Source organism: Sphaeramia orbicularis, chromosome 16, assembly GCF_902148855.1.
Source record: "Sphaeramia orbicularis chromosome 16, fSphaOr1.1, whole genome shotgun sequence".
Taxonomy (NCBI): domain Eukaryota; kingdom Metazoa; phylum Chordata; class Actinopteri; order Kurtiformes; family Apogonidae; genus Sphaeramia; species Sphaeramia orbicularis.
In genome coordinates this window covers 18,262,650-18,275,955 of record NC_043972.1, presented here as the reverse complement: position 1 = coordinate 18,275,955, position 13,306 = coordinate 18,262,650, and the positions used below count along the sequence as shown (strand labels likewise).

The 13,306-nt window shown below is 36.0% G+C and overlaps 1 protein-coding gene across 2 annotated transcripts in view; it reads right to left on the bottom strand.

Annotated features, from left to right (window-relative positions):
- Positions 1-9,940, bottom strand: part of tgfb2 (transforming growth factor, beta 2) — a 91,067-nt gene extending 81,127 nt beyond the window's left edge. Inside the window, exons 1-2 of one of the 2 annotated variants that reach the window (XM_030157209.1) lie at positions 9,054-9,940; positions 8,559-8,921 (exon numbers count right to left, since the gene is read on the bottom strand). In XM_030157209.1, the coding sequence (XP_030013069.1) occupies positions 8,559-8,904 (346 nt within the window). In that variant the 5' untranslated portion in view covers positions 8,905-8,921; positions 9,054-9,940. Of the gene's footprint in view, positions 1-8,558 lie in introns of both variants that reach the window. The other variant, XM_030157208.1, reaches the window with a different exon arrangement.
- Positions 9,941-13,306: the final 3,366 nt, after the last annotated feature.

The following is a 13,306-nucleotide window of genomic DNA, read 5'->3' as shown; positions in this document are numbered from 1 at the left end:
GTGGGCCGTATAAAATCTGACCGCGGGCCGTGATTGGCCCCCGGGCCGGACTTTGGACATGCCTGACTTAACTTCTACATATGTTGCACAAGGACACACACAGGTAAACAAAAGTATGTACATAATATAATCTGGTGGAATTCTATACTTTAATTGACTTTCACAGGGTTCCTACAGGTTTCTACAAGTTAAATTTAAGACCTTTTTAAGACTACTTAGAATGGAATTTAAAGCCCATTTCACAGCCTATTCACTGGCAAAAATTTGTGACACCTTGAATTTAGAATTTACGCCTCGATTCCCACTATCCCGAGTCACCAGAGGCTGCAAAGTTAGCGACAACTAGTTCCTAATTTCAATATAAATCATTGGGTGAAAATGAGTAGGCTAACATTAACGTTACTTTCTTTGCAGCTTGGACACATTTAAACACAATACAGCCAATAAGTGTATGGGAACATAACTTATGACCTACCATATCAACTTTAACACATTTTACACTGCAATAAATCTCAATCTTACCAAGTGTATTTTTCTCGTTTCTATTCAAAATATCTCATCACACTTAAAACAAGACCTAATCACCTAAAGAGTGACTTTTCAGTGAGATATAAGAACTTATTTTTAGACCAATAGATCTTGAAAATCTTATTTCAAGAAATCTTATGAAGATAATGTTTCACTTGTTGCCATTGGGCAGATTTTTTTGCTTGAATTAAGCAAAAAAAAAAAAAAAATCTTGAATATAATATTGTGAGTATGTCTATTTTAAGTGTGAGGAAATATTTGACGAGAAATGAGAAAAATACACTTGGTAAGATTTAGATTTTTTCAAATGTAAAGAGTTTTTTTAAGGTACTAAATGCAGATTTGTAAATTCAAGACTTTTAAGACTTCTTAAAACCCCACAGGAACCCTGCTTTTACTGCCAAAACAGTCTTGAATAGATGCCTTTTCTTGCCTGATCAAGGATAAACGATTAACTCAGGGACAGGATGTTGAAATCCCAATCACAGCTATAAAAAATAATAACAGCTACAACATAATATCATGACTCATGTAAATATACAGGCTACTTTTAATTGCTGTTATCTGTACGCATTATAAGCTTTCTGTGTGTATATTCACCCCGCGTCAAATACCACACACTGAGGGCTAGGGTTAGGGTTAGGGTTAGGTTTGAAAGATGTATCATTATCGTCTCGATATCTAGATATGAACATTCAAGATATTAATATCGAAAAAGCAACGATATAAACGATATAGATTTCCCCCCCACTCGCCCTGCATGTACAGCTCTGGAAGTCACAACAAATTTCATTTATTTGTACTTTATGTTAATGTTGATGACTGGCAGTGAGTTCTTATAAATAAAACCTCACTTTCCACATTCTTTTGTATTATGATGTTTATGTTTTTCTGAAAAATGCTTGGTTTTCATCGAACCAGTAGTCATATCGTATTGTATCGATATCGAGATATCTGGCATGAATGTGGAGATATGAAATTTTGTCCATATCGTTCAGCCCTAGTTAGGGTTAGGGTTATGTGAACCAAGATCTTTGTGTAAATTGACACGCGATCTAATGGCATTTGAATAGCATGCGAAAGAATGTAAATGCATACTTAATGGCGCAACAAATGCCATAAGAACTGATGTGACATACCATATCATAGGATTGTCATGTATTTAACTCCATCAACTGGTGACTCGATAAAAATGAATCCACAACCCATTTATGATCCCGACCCTAAGTTTGGGAAACACTGGTATAATGGTGTATTCCGAATAATACAGTTATTTCAATGCTTAAACACTATTATCTCAGAAACCATTGATACTTGAGTCATTATATTTACATAAGGTGCATTTTCATCTTCACACTTTGCAGTTTAATAAACACTTCCTGCAAAATTGTGAATGCAGCGAAAGGTTTTGGCTATTTTTTCTAGTTTTTTCCCATTCCAAGTGTTCTTACTTATTTGTACTGATGTGTTATACTCAGAAGATACATCCATACTTCACACATACCAAAGGTGTGTATGAATATGAACTACATGTACAACAAAACACAGGGAAAAAACACGGAAAAACAAATCCACAAGTGTTTTCCATTTGTCCTATCAGTGTTTAGTTGGTTTGATGGCCTGTTTGTGCAAAAACACAAACTTCAAAACATCCTGATGAATTCTGCAAGAACTGTTTGCTTCTGCGAAAGATGAATAAAGTTTTTTCTGGTTTGATGTAAGATTTTGTATTTTTAAGAAGTCTACAGTTTCAAAGACAAGCAATCAGAAAAAATATGAGGAGGGAAAAAAAACGTTATTTATTTTTCCGGCCTCGGAAGAAAACTAAAACATTTGTGCTACAGAAAAGTGTTCCAGGAATCACTGTAAGTATTCAGAAAGAGAAAATGTAATATGAATAATTAAAGAGTTCCTCCAACAATGTTACACATGAATAGCCATTTAGTCATCGTTGCTAATAGAACTTGTCCTGAGAAAACAGCTGTATGATGTCTCCTGAAGTTCAGGAGAGTTGACGTTGAATGTTGGAAAAAATAACTCTAATAGTGTCATCAGTGTTATATCAGATTCACCTCAGAGCTTTTAATTTATAACAGAAACTCTGCTGCAAAACATGTGGATGCTCTTCAAAGGCAATGGGAGTTTAATGAAAGTTGTCAGTTGTGTTGGGGAAATGTTGGACCTGGTGTTTTCAGTCATGACCTATGATGTTCAATATATGAACAAGGGGAGTTAAGAGGGAGTGAAATGATTTGTTAGTCAAGGATGCTGAAGCATAACACTAAATACTGAAGAATCTTTGACAAGACAAAGAGGAGGAGTCTTTTTAATCCTATCTGATGCCTTTTGTGTTCTGTATATTTATCCCATGGGGCACATTCCTGAAGGAAACATGAATGAAATAAATAAAAAGAAAAAACAGGGATCAAAGGTTTTAGGGAAAGAATATATGTAGGGTTCGTACACATTTTCAAAGATCAAATTTAAGCACTTTTCAAGCACTTTTAAGGGTCATTTTCAAATTTTTCCAGCAAAGCACCTTATCACTGGGATAAAATACATATCTACTGGAAAACATATACTGTACTTATGATTATTTTTCCACTTTTTATCACAATGATGCATATTTTATTATGCTATAAACAACTAAAATGATGTTCCATAATAGCAAAAAAGTTTAGAAATTAAAGGAGAACACAAAGTTTAATCCCCAAAAAAAGGGAAGCCACTTGGTGTTTTTCAGGCACACTTGCACCAAGACAAAGATTAAGATAAAACATTAACCTGGAGTCAACCTGAGTACACCTGGTAATTGTCTTTTCTGACATAATGTTGTATTTTTTAAAATGGATCACCTCTACGTAAGTAGCTTTGGCTTGCCATCTAACCTTGCAGAGTTAATTTTAAAAATAAATAAATCACATCATGGGGTTAAAATTACAAGCACTGAAACTCAAATTCAAGCACTTTCAGATCTTGAAAACGCAACATTGAAATTCAAGTATTTTCAAGAATTTCAAGCACGAACCCTGTTTATGATAATGGAAATAGTAGATGGAGTAGATGCATGGGGGGGGTGTTAACAAAGGGCCTAAAACCTGAGATAAATGCAGCCCTGGTACCCTGATATCACTTCTATCACAAGCCCCTTTTACGCAGCAATTCTGTTACGGGAATAATTTATCACGACATCTGTGTAAATGAAATGGTGGATCATTTGGTCCCACCTCAGTCATGGCTCTGTAATGCCTCTGGAGGAAGTAACAGAGCCATGATAAAGGTGGGATCATGATTCCGGAATGCTATGTAAAAGGAACACCTCTCGTTCTGCAACAAAGGTGAGACGTTTTGATGGCGTACTGCAGGGGTGTCAAACTCATTTTAGTTCAGGGGCCACATTAAGCCCAAACTGACCTCAAGTGAGCTGGACCAGTAAAACAGTAGCATAATAACCTGTAAATGACAACTCCAAATTTTTCTTTTTGTTTTACTGCAAACAAAATTAAATTATGAAAATATGTACATTTACAAACTATCCAAACAAAAATGATATGAATAACCTAAAAAAAACTTACATTTCTTGAGGAAAAATAAGTGTAATTTTAACAATATTACACCTCAATTTACCATTTATACATGCATATTACAGATTGGATCTACAAAGGGACAAAATATTTAATAACAGGAAGAATAATGTTAAAATTCCTCTTTCAAAAGTTCAGGTTTTTCACATTTTATCATTAAAGGATAGTTTGTAAAAGTTAATATTTTCATAATTTGATGTAAGTTTTTACACTAAAACTAAGAGAAAAATTTGGAGTTATCATAATTTATAGGTGTAATGTAATATTATGTTTATCACATTAAACTAAGAACATTTGGAGTCATTACACTGGGTTACAAAAAAATGTTTTTTGCAAGTTGTCTAGGTTTTTTCAACTGAATTAGGACCATTTTGCACCGCTAAATCCAAAAATGACATCTGTTTTTCTCAATCAGGTCAGGTTTTTTTGCTAATTTGATTTTGAAAAATTTGATCTTCTCACAAAATTGATTACATTTTTGTGACTTTATCAGTTGATTTTTTATACAGTTCTCACCCAAAATAGGTTTTAAGAAAAAAAAAATCATTTTCTAACAGGATTCCTGTTAGGTACAATGGTGTATTCACCGCAGATGTAGCAGAATACGTCAGGCTTATTTTTGCAAGATCTTCTGGTCGAAGCCATTTCATTCACCTGTAATATTAAAAAATACATTAATCATAAATTGGCAAAAGTAAAACCTTAAGAACTTGTTTATTGCAAGAAATATGAAAGAATTTTGTATCATATGATGTGAAAATGCCCATAAATGTAAGCAAAAATGTTAAAAAGCCAATATGTAGCATAGTTCAGAAAGTTGACCTGATTGAGCAAAATGAATGTGATTTTTGGATTCAGCACACCAAAATGATCCTAAATCAGCTCAAAAAACTTAAACAATAAATTTGTTGTTGACCAGTGTTATTTATAGGTTATTATGCTATTATTTTAGTTGCGATCACAATGTCCTGTATGTGGAACCTGAACTAAAACAAGGTCGACATCCTTAAATGTTAATATCTTAAGTGTAATTTTTGCGCTTAGCAAATTTATCCTGCAGGCTGGACTGGAACCTTTGGTGGGCCGGATTTGGCCCCTGGGCTGCATGTTTGACACCCCTGGTGTGCTGCATGTGCGACCCCCACGTCAGGGGGATTTAAAAATGAGCGTTGACTGTGTACAGTAAATAAATATATCAACGCGACCACAGAGATGTCGAACTGGGGAGACGCTGATATCCGCGAGCTGTTGTCACTTTGAGGGGAGGACTCTATCCATGCTAACATTTGTGGAACTCTGGAGAGGTTAGCAACACCGCTATGCTCTGGGTGTTTCTGACCTACAAGTTATACGTCACACTATATGCTGTGTTCCGTCACCGCCCCTTTGATTCCGGAATGCAGGTCCGCTGTGTAAAAGTCCAGCCTGTCTCACCTCTGTTACTCCTTTGGCTTGGCTGTGGAAATCCAACGTAATACGATGAACTGCATACAGATAAAACACCACTTTTAATTGGAGTGTTATCTGTACGCATTATAAGCTTTCCGCGTATATGTTCATGCCACGTGATTAGCGGGTAGGGGTTAAGTTTAGGGTTAGGGTATCTTGACGTAATTGACATGTGATCAAATGGCATTGAATAACATGAAAAACAATGAAAATGCATACATATAACATGGTTAATGCAATAAGAACTGGCGTGACATACAACACGATTTCATGAGATCAGTCTGGGAAAATGGTCAGTGGTGGAAAAAGGTGGGATCACCGTGTCACCTTTTTTCTGGGATCTCTGTGTAAAAGTGACTATTGATTCTGCTCATTTGTCCACATAAATTGCACTATTATCAACTTCCCACAGTTTGGACCAAATCTTCCTCTTCACTGTGAAACCTTCTCGTTGACAGTTTAACATCTCTCTTTTACAACATTTAATGACATACTAACATGGTACTCTCCAATGTTCACCCTCTGTAATATTTAACTTTCACTGTGCAGAATGACGTGATCACAGACTTTGCCCCTAGGAGGGTTTTCTCACATTCATCTGCAGAAGGAAGAACTTTCTCTAAATTTGAGGGGTGGAGCTACCAGGAGGATTTCAGAAATCACAAAAATTTTGGAGCCATTTGATCTAGTCTAGTGTGATGTGGAAACCTGAAGCTGAAAGTGAAGCAGGAAGCATCTAGTAGTCAGCAGATACATTCAACAACACACTACACAAATAGTGAATTTCACTTTTTAGGGAATAATCAAATTATCATTCCATGCAAAGTTTTAATGTCTTATATCATGATTGAAGTTGGTCCATAAGCTTGGAGGCGTAGGATTCTGATAGACTGCACAATCTGGAGCCCTATCCTTAATTAAGAGTTATCATAAGAGATGCAAATGATGTCCAAGATTCACTGGATGCATTTAACCCTCCAGTATCCGGGTGCGCTTTTTAGGCACACTTTGCTAAAACTTCATATTATTTTTCACAATTTAAATAAGGTTAGAATTCAAAAGTTGTTCATTTGTGCATGATCTTTAAAATTCTGGCCACCAACTAAAATTTGCACATTGTAAACAAGAGACAATTACAAGACTAGCATCTGTCTCCCAAGTGTACCTAAAATGCACTATTTCTTCCATTATAACCACTGTTTTTGATCCGAAAGCCATTAAGGCATAAATCCTGCTTTTACTGATATCTGGGCTTCATTTGAGAGGTGAGGGTCTAAATTAACTTATTAACGTTGTTGATGTTGCTGTTAATCATTGACATATGCCAGGCTGCAAAAATCAAATAATATGTAATCCAAGTTTTATGTAGGATTTTGAAAAAAAAAAACAAAAAACATATTTTGTGTTTTTTGCATCAAAAAATGTAGTGACATCATGGTGAAAAAAAGATCATTTAAAGGGTTAAAAAAAAAATCTAAAATGAATGATTATTTGATATGTATGATTAGGGCTGACCTTGATTTACAAAAATAAAATCAAATTAGAGCAGAAAAATAAATCAATATATAATATTTAATAGTTTGATTTATAGGTGTGCAGTTTTGGCACACTTGGTGACAGATGCTAGTATTTTTGTACATTTGACCTGGCGCCAAAACTAATGATGCAAATTAACCGATGTTGGAGTTAATCATTGACATATGCCAGGCTGCAAAAATCAAATAATATGTAATCCACTTTTTATGTAGTATTTTGAAAAAAAACCAAACAAGCATATTTTGTGTTTGTGCATCAAAAAATGTAGTGACATCATGATGAAAAAAGATCGTTTAAAGGGTTAAAAAAATCTAAAATGAATGATTATTTGACATGTATGATGATTAGGGCTGATGTTAATTTACAAAAATAAAATCAAATTAGAGAAGAAAAATAAATCGATATATAATATTTAATAGTTTGATTTATAGGTGTGCAATTTTGGCACACTTGGTGACAGATGCAAGTATTTTTGTACATTTGACCTAGTGCCAAAACTAATAATGCAAATTAACCAATGCTGGAGTTAATCATTGACATATGCCAGGCTGCAAAAATCAAATAATATGTAATTTATATAGTGTATTGAAAAAAAATTTTTTTGTGTGTTTTTTGAATCCAAAAAAATGGTTTGTTTACATTACAAACGCAGCATTTAAAGGGTTAAAAAATATGACAGTTATTGAGTATTTGGTGTTTTTATTTACGGCTCAAGTTGATGAAATAAAAAAATGTGTAAAAGAATTAAAAACAAACTGTATGAATTTTTTTTAACATTATTCCACAAGTGTGCCAAAAAGACACACTTGGTGCTGAGTAAGGGCCGTGCTGGACGGGATACCAGAGGGTTAATGAACTTCATGTAAAATGATGTGAATTTCCAAAAACTTCCTCTACCCCTCATCATAAAACAGCTCTTAACCCTCAGACGTAATGACCTGCGTTATGGGGTTACGCATTAGGTCCCCATGAGGGAACTGAAGGAACGGTGGTCAAGGTACTAGAGCAGAATTGGAGTATAGAGTTGATGGTAAAAATGAACTTTACTGAACATGTGTGACGGCAAAAGAAAACATATTATGAGTCAGGTTTTGGTTTGTGACAGTGATGATGACCCTGCACTACTAAGAAAGAAGGGAGAACAAAAAAAAAAAAAAAACTGAGCTCAGGCTTCACAGTTGTTGATAATCCGCAGCTCAGTCTTTCGGGTCTGTTTTCCCCTTCACTCATCCAGCAGAGCATGATGGGATGGAATTTCCAAAACAATCACAAACACACGTGATCACCCAAAAATGCTATTTGGAGCTGTGTGTATTCAAGCCTTTAAAACTTCACACTCAAGTATCATCCATGGAGAGGAGGGGGTGGCACTTAGGGCCCTGCACACACACACACACACACACACACACACACACACACACACACACACACACACACACACACAAACGCAGAAACACTTACTCTCTGAAGGGTAGAAGGGCTGCATGTCGATCTTGTGCACCTCTTTGGCGTAATACTCCTCCTCGCTCCGCTGCCGTTCGCACGTCGCTGCCCGTTCGTTCGCCTTCTCCAGCAGCAGGTCCCGGGTGCTGTTATAAATGGCGACAATGTCCCGGGACACCTCCTCGGGTTCGGGGAAGTCCTCCGGAGGGCTGGTGAGCTTCAGTTTGCTCAGGATTTGCCCTCGGATAGCCTCTATGCGCTTCTTTTTGAACTGATCCATGTCCAGCGTGCTGCATGTGGACAAACTGAGCGCCACGGTGGCTAAATCCAAAGTGAGGAGAAGACTGACGATACACAGGTTCATCTTTTCCAACGGAGTCTCTAAATGTTGATTTAAAAAAAAAAAAAATCAGACTGACAAAACAGTTTACCAAAGTGATTTAAATCTCACCAGGTAGACGCATTTCTTGGGCAAAAATCAAAGCGGTTGAAAACTGGGAAGCATTTACGCACCCGAGCCAAGTGGTCCCGGAAAGTTATTTCTTGAAAGTTTGGTTCCAATTCCCCAGTTTCATTAAAGTGTATCTGAATATCCATTCAACTGTCTCGATACTTTCAAGAAATCCGTTATTCAGTCAGTCAGAAGGTTACAGGGCTCTATTCCCTGCTGACGGCGAACGCACACCGAGAGTGCGTAAAGGTGCAGCTGAATGTTGCCAAAGCTGGACGTGTGGCCATCAAATGGATCTGAAAAGATCTGGATGAAAACAGGAGGGTAGAAACACAGCTGAGGTGGGGGGGAGGGGGGTTATCGTCAGCGGGACGCACAGCCGTATAGCCTGCGGGACTGAGCACACCTCCACCGCATCAGAGCGCTTTGGCTCGCAGCTTCTCCAAATGCTTCAACCGCGCTTCACCCGCTTCCAGGCTTTGAGGTCTGAAGAATGTGAAACCTCAGTGTCTTGATGAGAGATTCATAGCGTTTTATTCTCCAAACAAACGCTGTTTGTTAAAAAAAAAAAAACAAGAAGAAAAAAAATCAGCAGGAGCCAAACGCGGTCCTAACTTTCAGCGGGAATAACGCAAGGTGCGGATCTTTTCCAGTTTAAAAGCTGAGGAGAAAACAAAAATCTACACGTCTGGCTTTCACGATAAAAAAAAAAATCCCTTGAAAGCCACTCGGTGAAAAACAACTCGGGAGTTTTCTCTTGGTGCGACAGAGTTCGGAGCGCTTCTGCTTTTACGCGTCTTCCCTCACCCCATCTAGTTGGGGAACGGCTCGTCTTTTACGCGTGCCAAGCGGACAGCAGTGGCCGCTTGGAGGAGATTTATAAAGGGACTAATGTTACCACGTGCTCCCCCCTCCGCCCGCTTCAAACTGAGGTTGTGGTCATCACTTTTCGGAGAGGGGGACCCCTTCAATTCCACGTAACGTGACGATTTATTGTAAATAGGAGTGCTCGCTGTGCCCATTGGGACAGCGCTGCAACGGCTAATGGCCCATTGGCCCCTGGTGCGCCGTGACGCAGGGTCCTAACGCCTGTCAGAGCGATATTTCAGATGCTGTTGTCATGCTTCCACAGAATTTCAAGGCTAGACAGGGAGAATACGGTAACTGTAAGGACATGTATCAGTTACAGAGAAGCTGGAGTGAGAGAGAGGGCTTTAATTTGACTAAACTATAAAAACAGACGCTTAGTCCTGGATGTAAAGAGGTGAATGGGTAACAAAACAACCCAGATGAGGTAATATCAGGTAAATATTAACCCTTTCATGCATGAATTATGACAGGGGTGTCAAACTCATTTTAGTTCAGGGGCCACATTCAGCTAAATTTGATTTGAAGTGGGCCAAACTAGTAAAATAATAACATAATAATATGCAAATAATGTCGACTCCGAACTTTTCTCTATGTTTAAGAGCGAAAAAAGTAAATTTACATTATGAAAAGGTTTATATCTACAAACTATCCTTTTAAAAGATGTGAATAACATGAACAAACTGAAAAAATAAGTGTAATTTTATTAATATTCTGCCTCAGTTTATCATTTACACATGTACATTAGAACTTTCAGATCACAGTGGATCTACAAATACACAAAACATTTAATAACAGGCAGAATCTTGTTAAAATTGTACTTACTTCTCTTAAGACATTTCAGGTTGTTTATATTTGTTTATGGTATTCACATTTTTTGCAAAATTATACTTTGTTTTAGTGTAAATACATGAAAATATTTACATTTACAAAGAGAAAAATTTTGAGTTGTCATTATTTATATATTATTATTTTTTGCATTTCACAAATTCATCCCAAGGGCCGGACTGGACCCTTTGGCGGGTCGGATTTGGCCCCCGGGCCACATGTTTGACACCTGTGAATTATGAGAACCTCAGTCAAGATTTGTGCTGGAGTATTTTTATTCCTCTTTTGGCATGAAAAAAACAAAGTGATTGAAATTTTTTATGAACCTATTTTTCCTGGAATTACAGAAAGGTCCACTCAGCTGGACACCAAGCGTTTAATTTTTGACGCAAAGATCGTCAGAAAGTGATAGACTATGTGAAAACTATGAAATAAAGAAGTTTTCATTCAGCTAATCTGATGTTTTCTCCCATTTTAACACATACTGATACTAGTTATTACTAACTTCATGGAGATAATATGCAAAAAAACAACAAAAAAAACCCCCTGCAGATCAGGTTTATCCAGAACAGCAAAGTTACAGTAATGGTGTGAATTAAAGTGAATTGGGTGATGCATAAGCGTCCACTGTATTGGCTAACATGCAACTAAAACAACCAAACCCATGAATATACAAAAGGACAGCTGTAAAATAGATGTCCACTGTAATGACCACTATGCATGAAAGGGTTAATATATCTCACCAAGTAAACATGCTTTATATTCATTACAAATCGTGATTCAACATATTTAAATATATAATCCATACATATTAGCATTTTTAGTCTTAACATATTACTTTATTCAGAAACTGTACTTACGTAGCCTACATTGCACCGATATTATGCTTTTATTCATCTATGTTTGCTTCATGGATGAAGAGGCACATGATGATACAACAACCTTCTGAAACACAGCACGTTGCAAAAAGATGAAAGATTCAGTCACTTTCAGATAAAAACATGCTTCCACAGAATTTCAAGGCTAGACAGGAAGAATACGGTAACTGTAAGGACATGTATCAGTTACAGAGAAGCTGGAGTGAGATAGAGGGCTTTAATTCGACTAAACTATAAAAACAGATGCTTAGTCCTGGATGTCAAGAGGTGAATGGATGACAAAACAACCCAGATGAGGTCATATCAGGTAAATATTAATACATCTTTCCAAGTAAACATGCTTTATATTCATTACAAATCATGAGTCAACATATTAAAATATATAACCCATACATATTTGTAATTTTAGTCTTAACATATTACTTTTTTATTCAGAAACTGTACTTATATAGCCTACATTGCACCAATATTGTCCTTTTATTTGTCTATGTTTGCTTCATGGATGAAGATTTGCCACATGATGATACAACAACCTTTTGAAACACAGCATGTTGCAAAAAGATGAAAAATTCAGTCACTTTCATTTAAAAAATGACATAATTTTCATGTCTATACATGTCCAAATCATCCAATATCTCACCAAAAATGATTAATGATCAATGATCAGATAAAAAGTACAAAAACTGAAAATATGTGTATTTATCTGGTGTATCTGTATATAAAACTGGACATAAATTGGTTTAAACTTGGTCCACATTGAGTAGAAACAACAATAACACGCTGCTACAATACTGATGCTTCACTGTTCATACAAATATGACAGATCTAAGCGTCTAATCAAATCAGGACATTTACCAAAAAAGACAACATCTGCATTTTGCTTCTAATATTTGAGTGCTTTTACATAAGTAGATTTTTTTTTTTTTTCCGTTTTCCAGGATTTGTAATGTTTTTGGTTTTTTTAGGCACATTAAACTGTAAATGATCTGAGCAGCATGTGATGTTTGACAGATAATCAATCCAGACTGAACCATAACTCACCTTAAATAATAACAGTGGGTTTTGTTTTTGCTTATTTTTTAAGAAATACAGTTGCTGAAAAATGATTAGACCATCAAAAGTCATCAGAAACAATGGTTATGCAATCAAGTACTAACTTCTGTGTGTATCATGTGACTAAAACAGGCAGAAAAGAAAACATGGAATGTCTAAAAGCATTGTTTTTGTCAGGACAATGAACAAATAAACTGAAGTGATTTTGGTTATTATCAAGAAAACATGGAAAATTGATAGATATCAGCTCTGAAATTAAACTCCTATGAGCTATTTTTGTTGATATCATTATATTTGTCCAAACAAATGTACCTTTAGTTATACCAGGCATTAAAATGAAGAAGAAATTGAAGAAAACATGGGGTGATCTAATAATTTTTTCTGTGACTATGGTGTCAGATGGTTTTCTCATGAGTATTTAACATAATTTACGAACAATATCTAGTGCACCTTCTGCGTTCGCTGCAAAAATCAAAATCTTAATTGTAAATAGACTGATATGTACACTATATTCTGTGTCTATTTAGTGTTTCAATTACATCTACTATTATTGCATTATCATTATTATTCTTTTTACTATTTATGTTATTGAAAGAAATGAAGTTTATAGATATATAACCATCATTTCTTTTTATTTTTGTCATTTTTATTTATCCTCTACTTCATGGAAGGTATACAAAAATGACCCT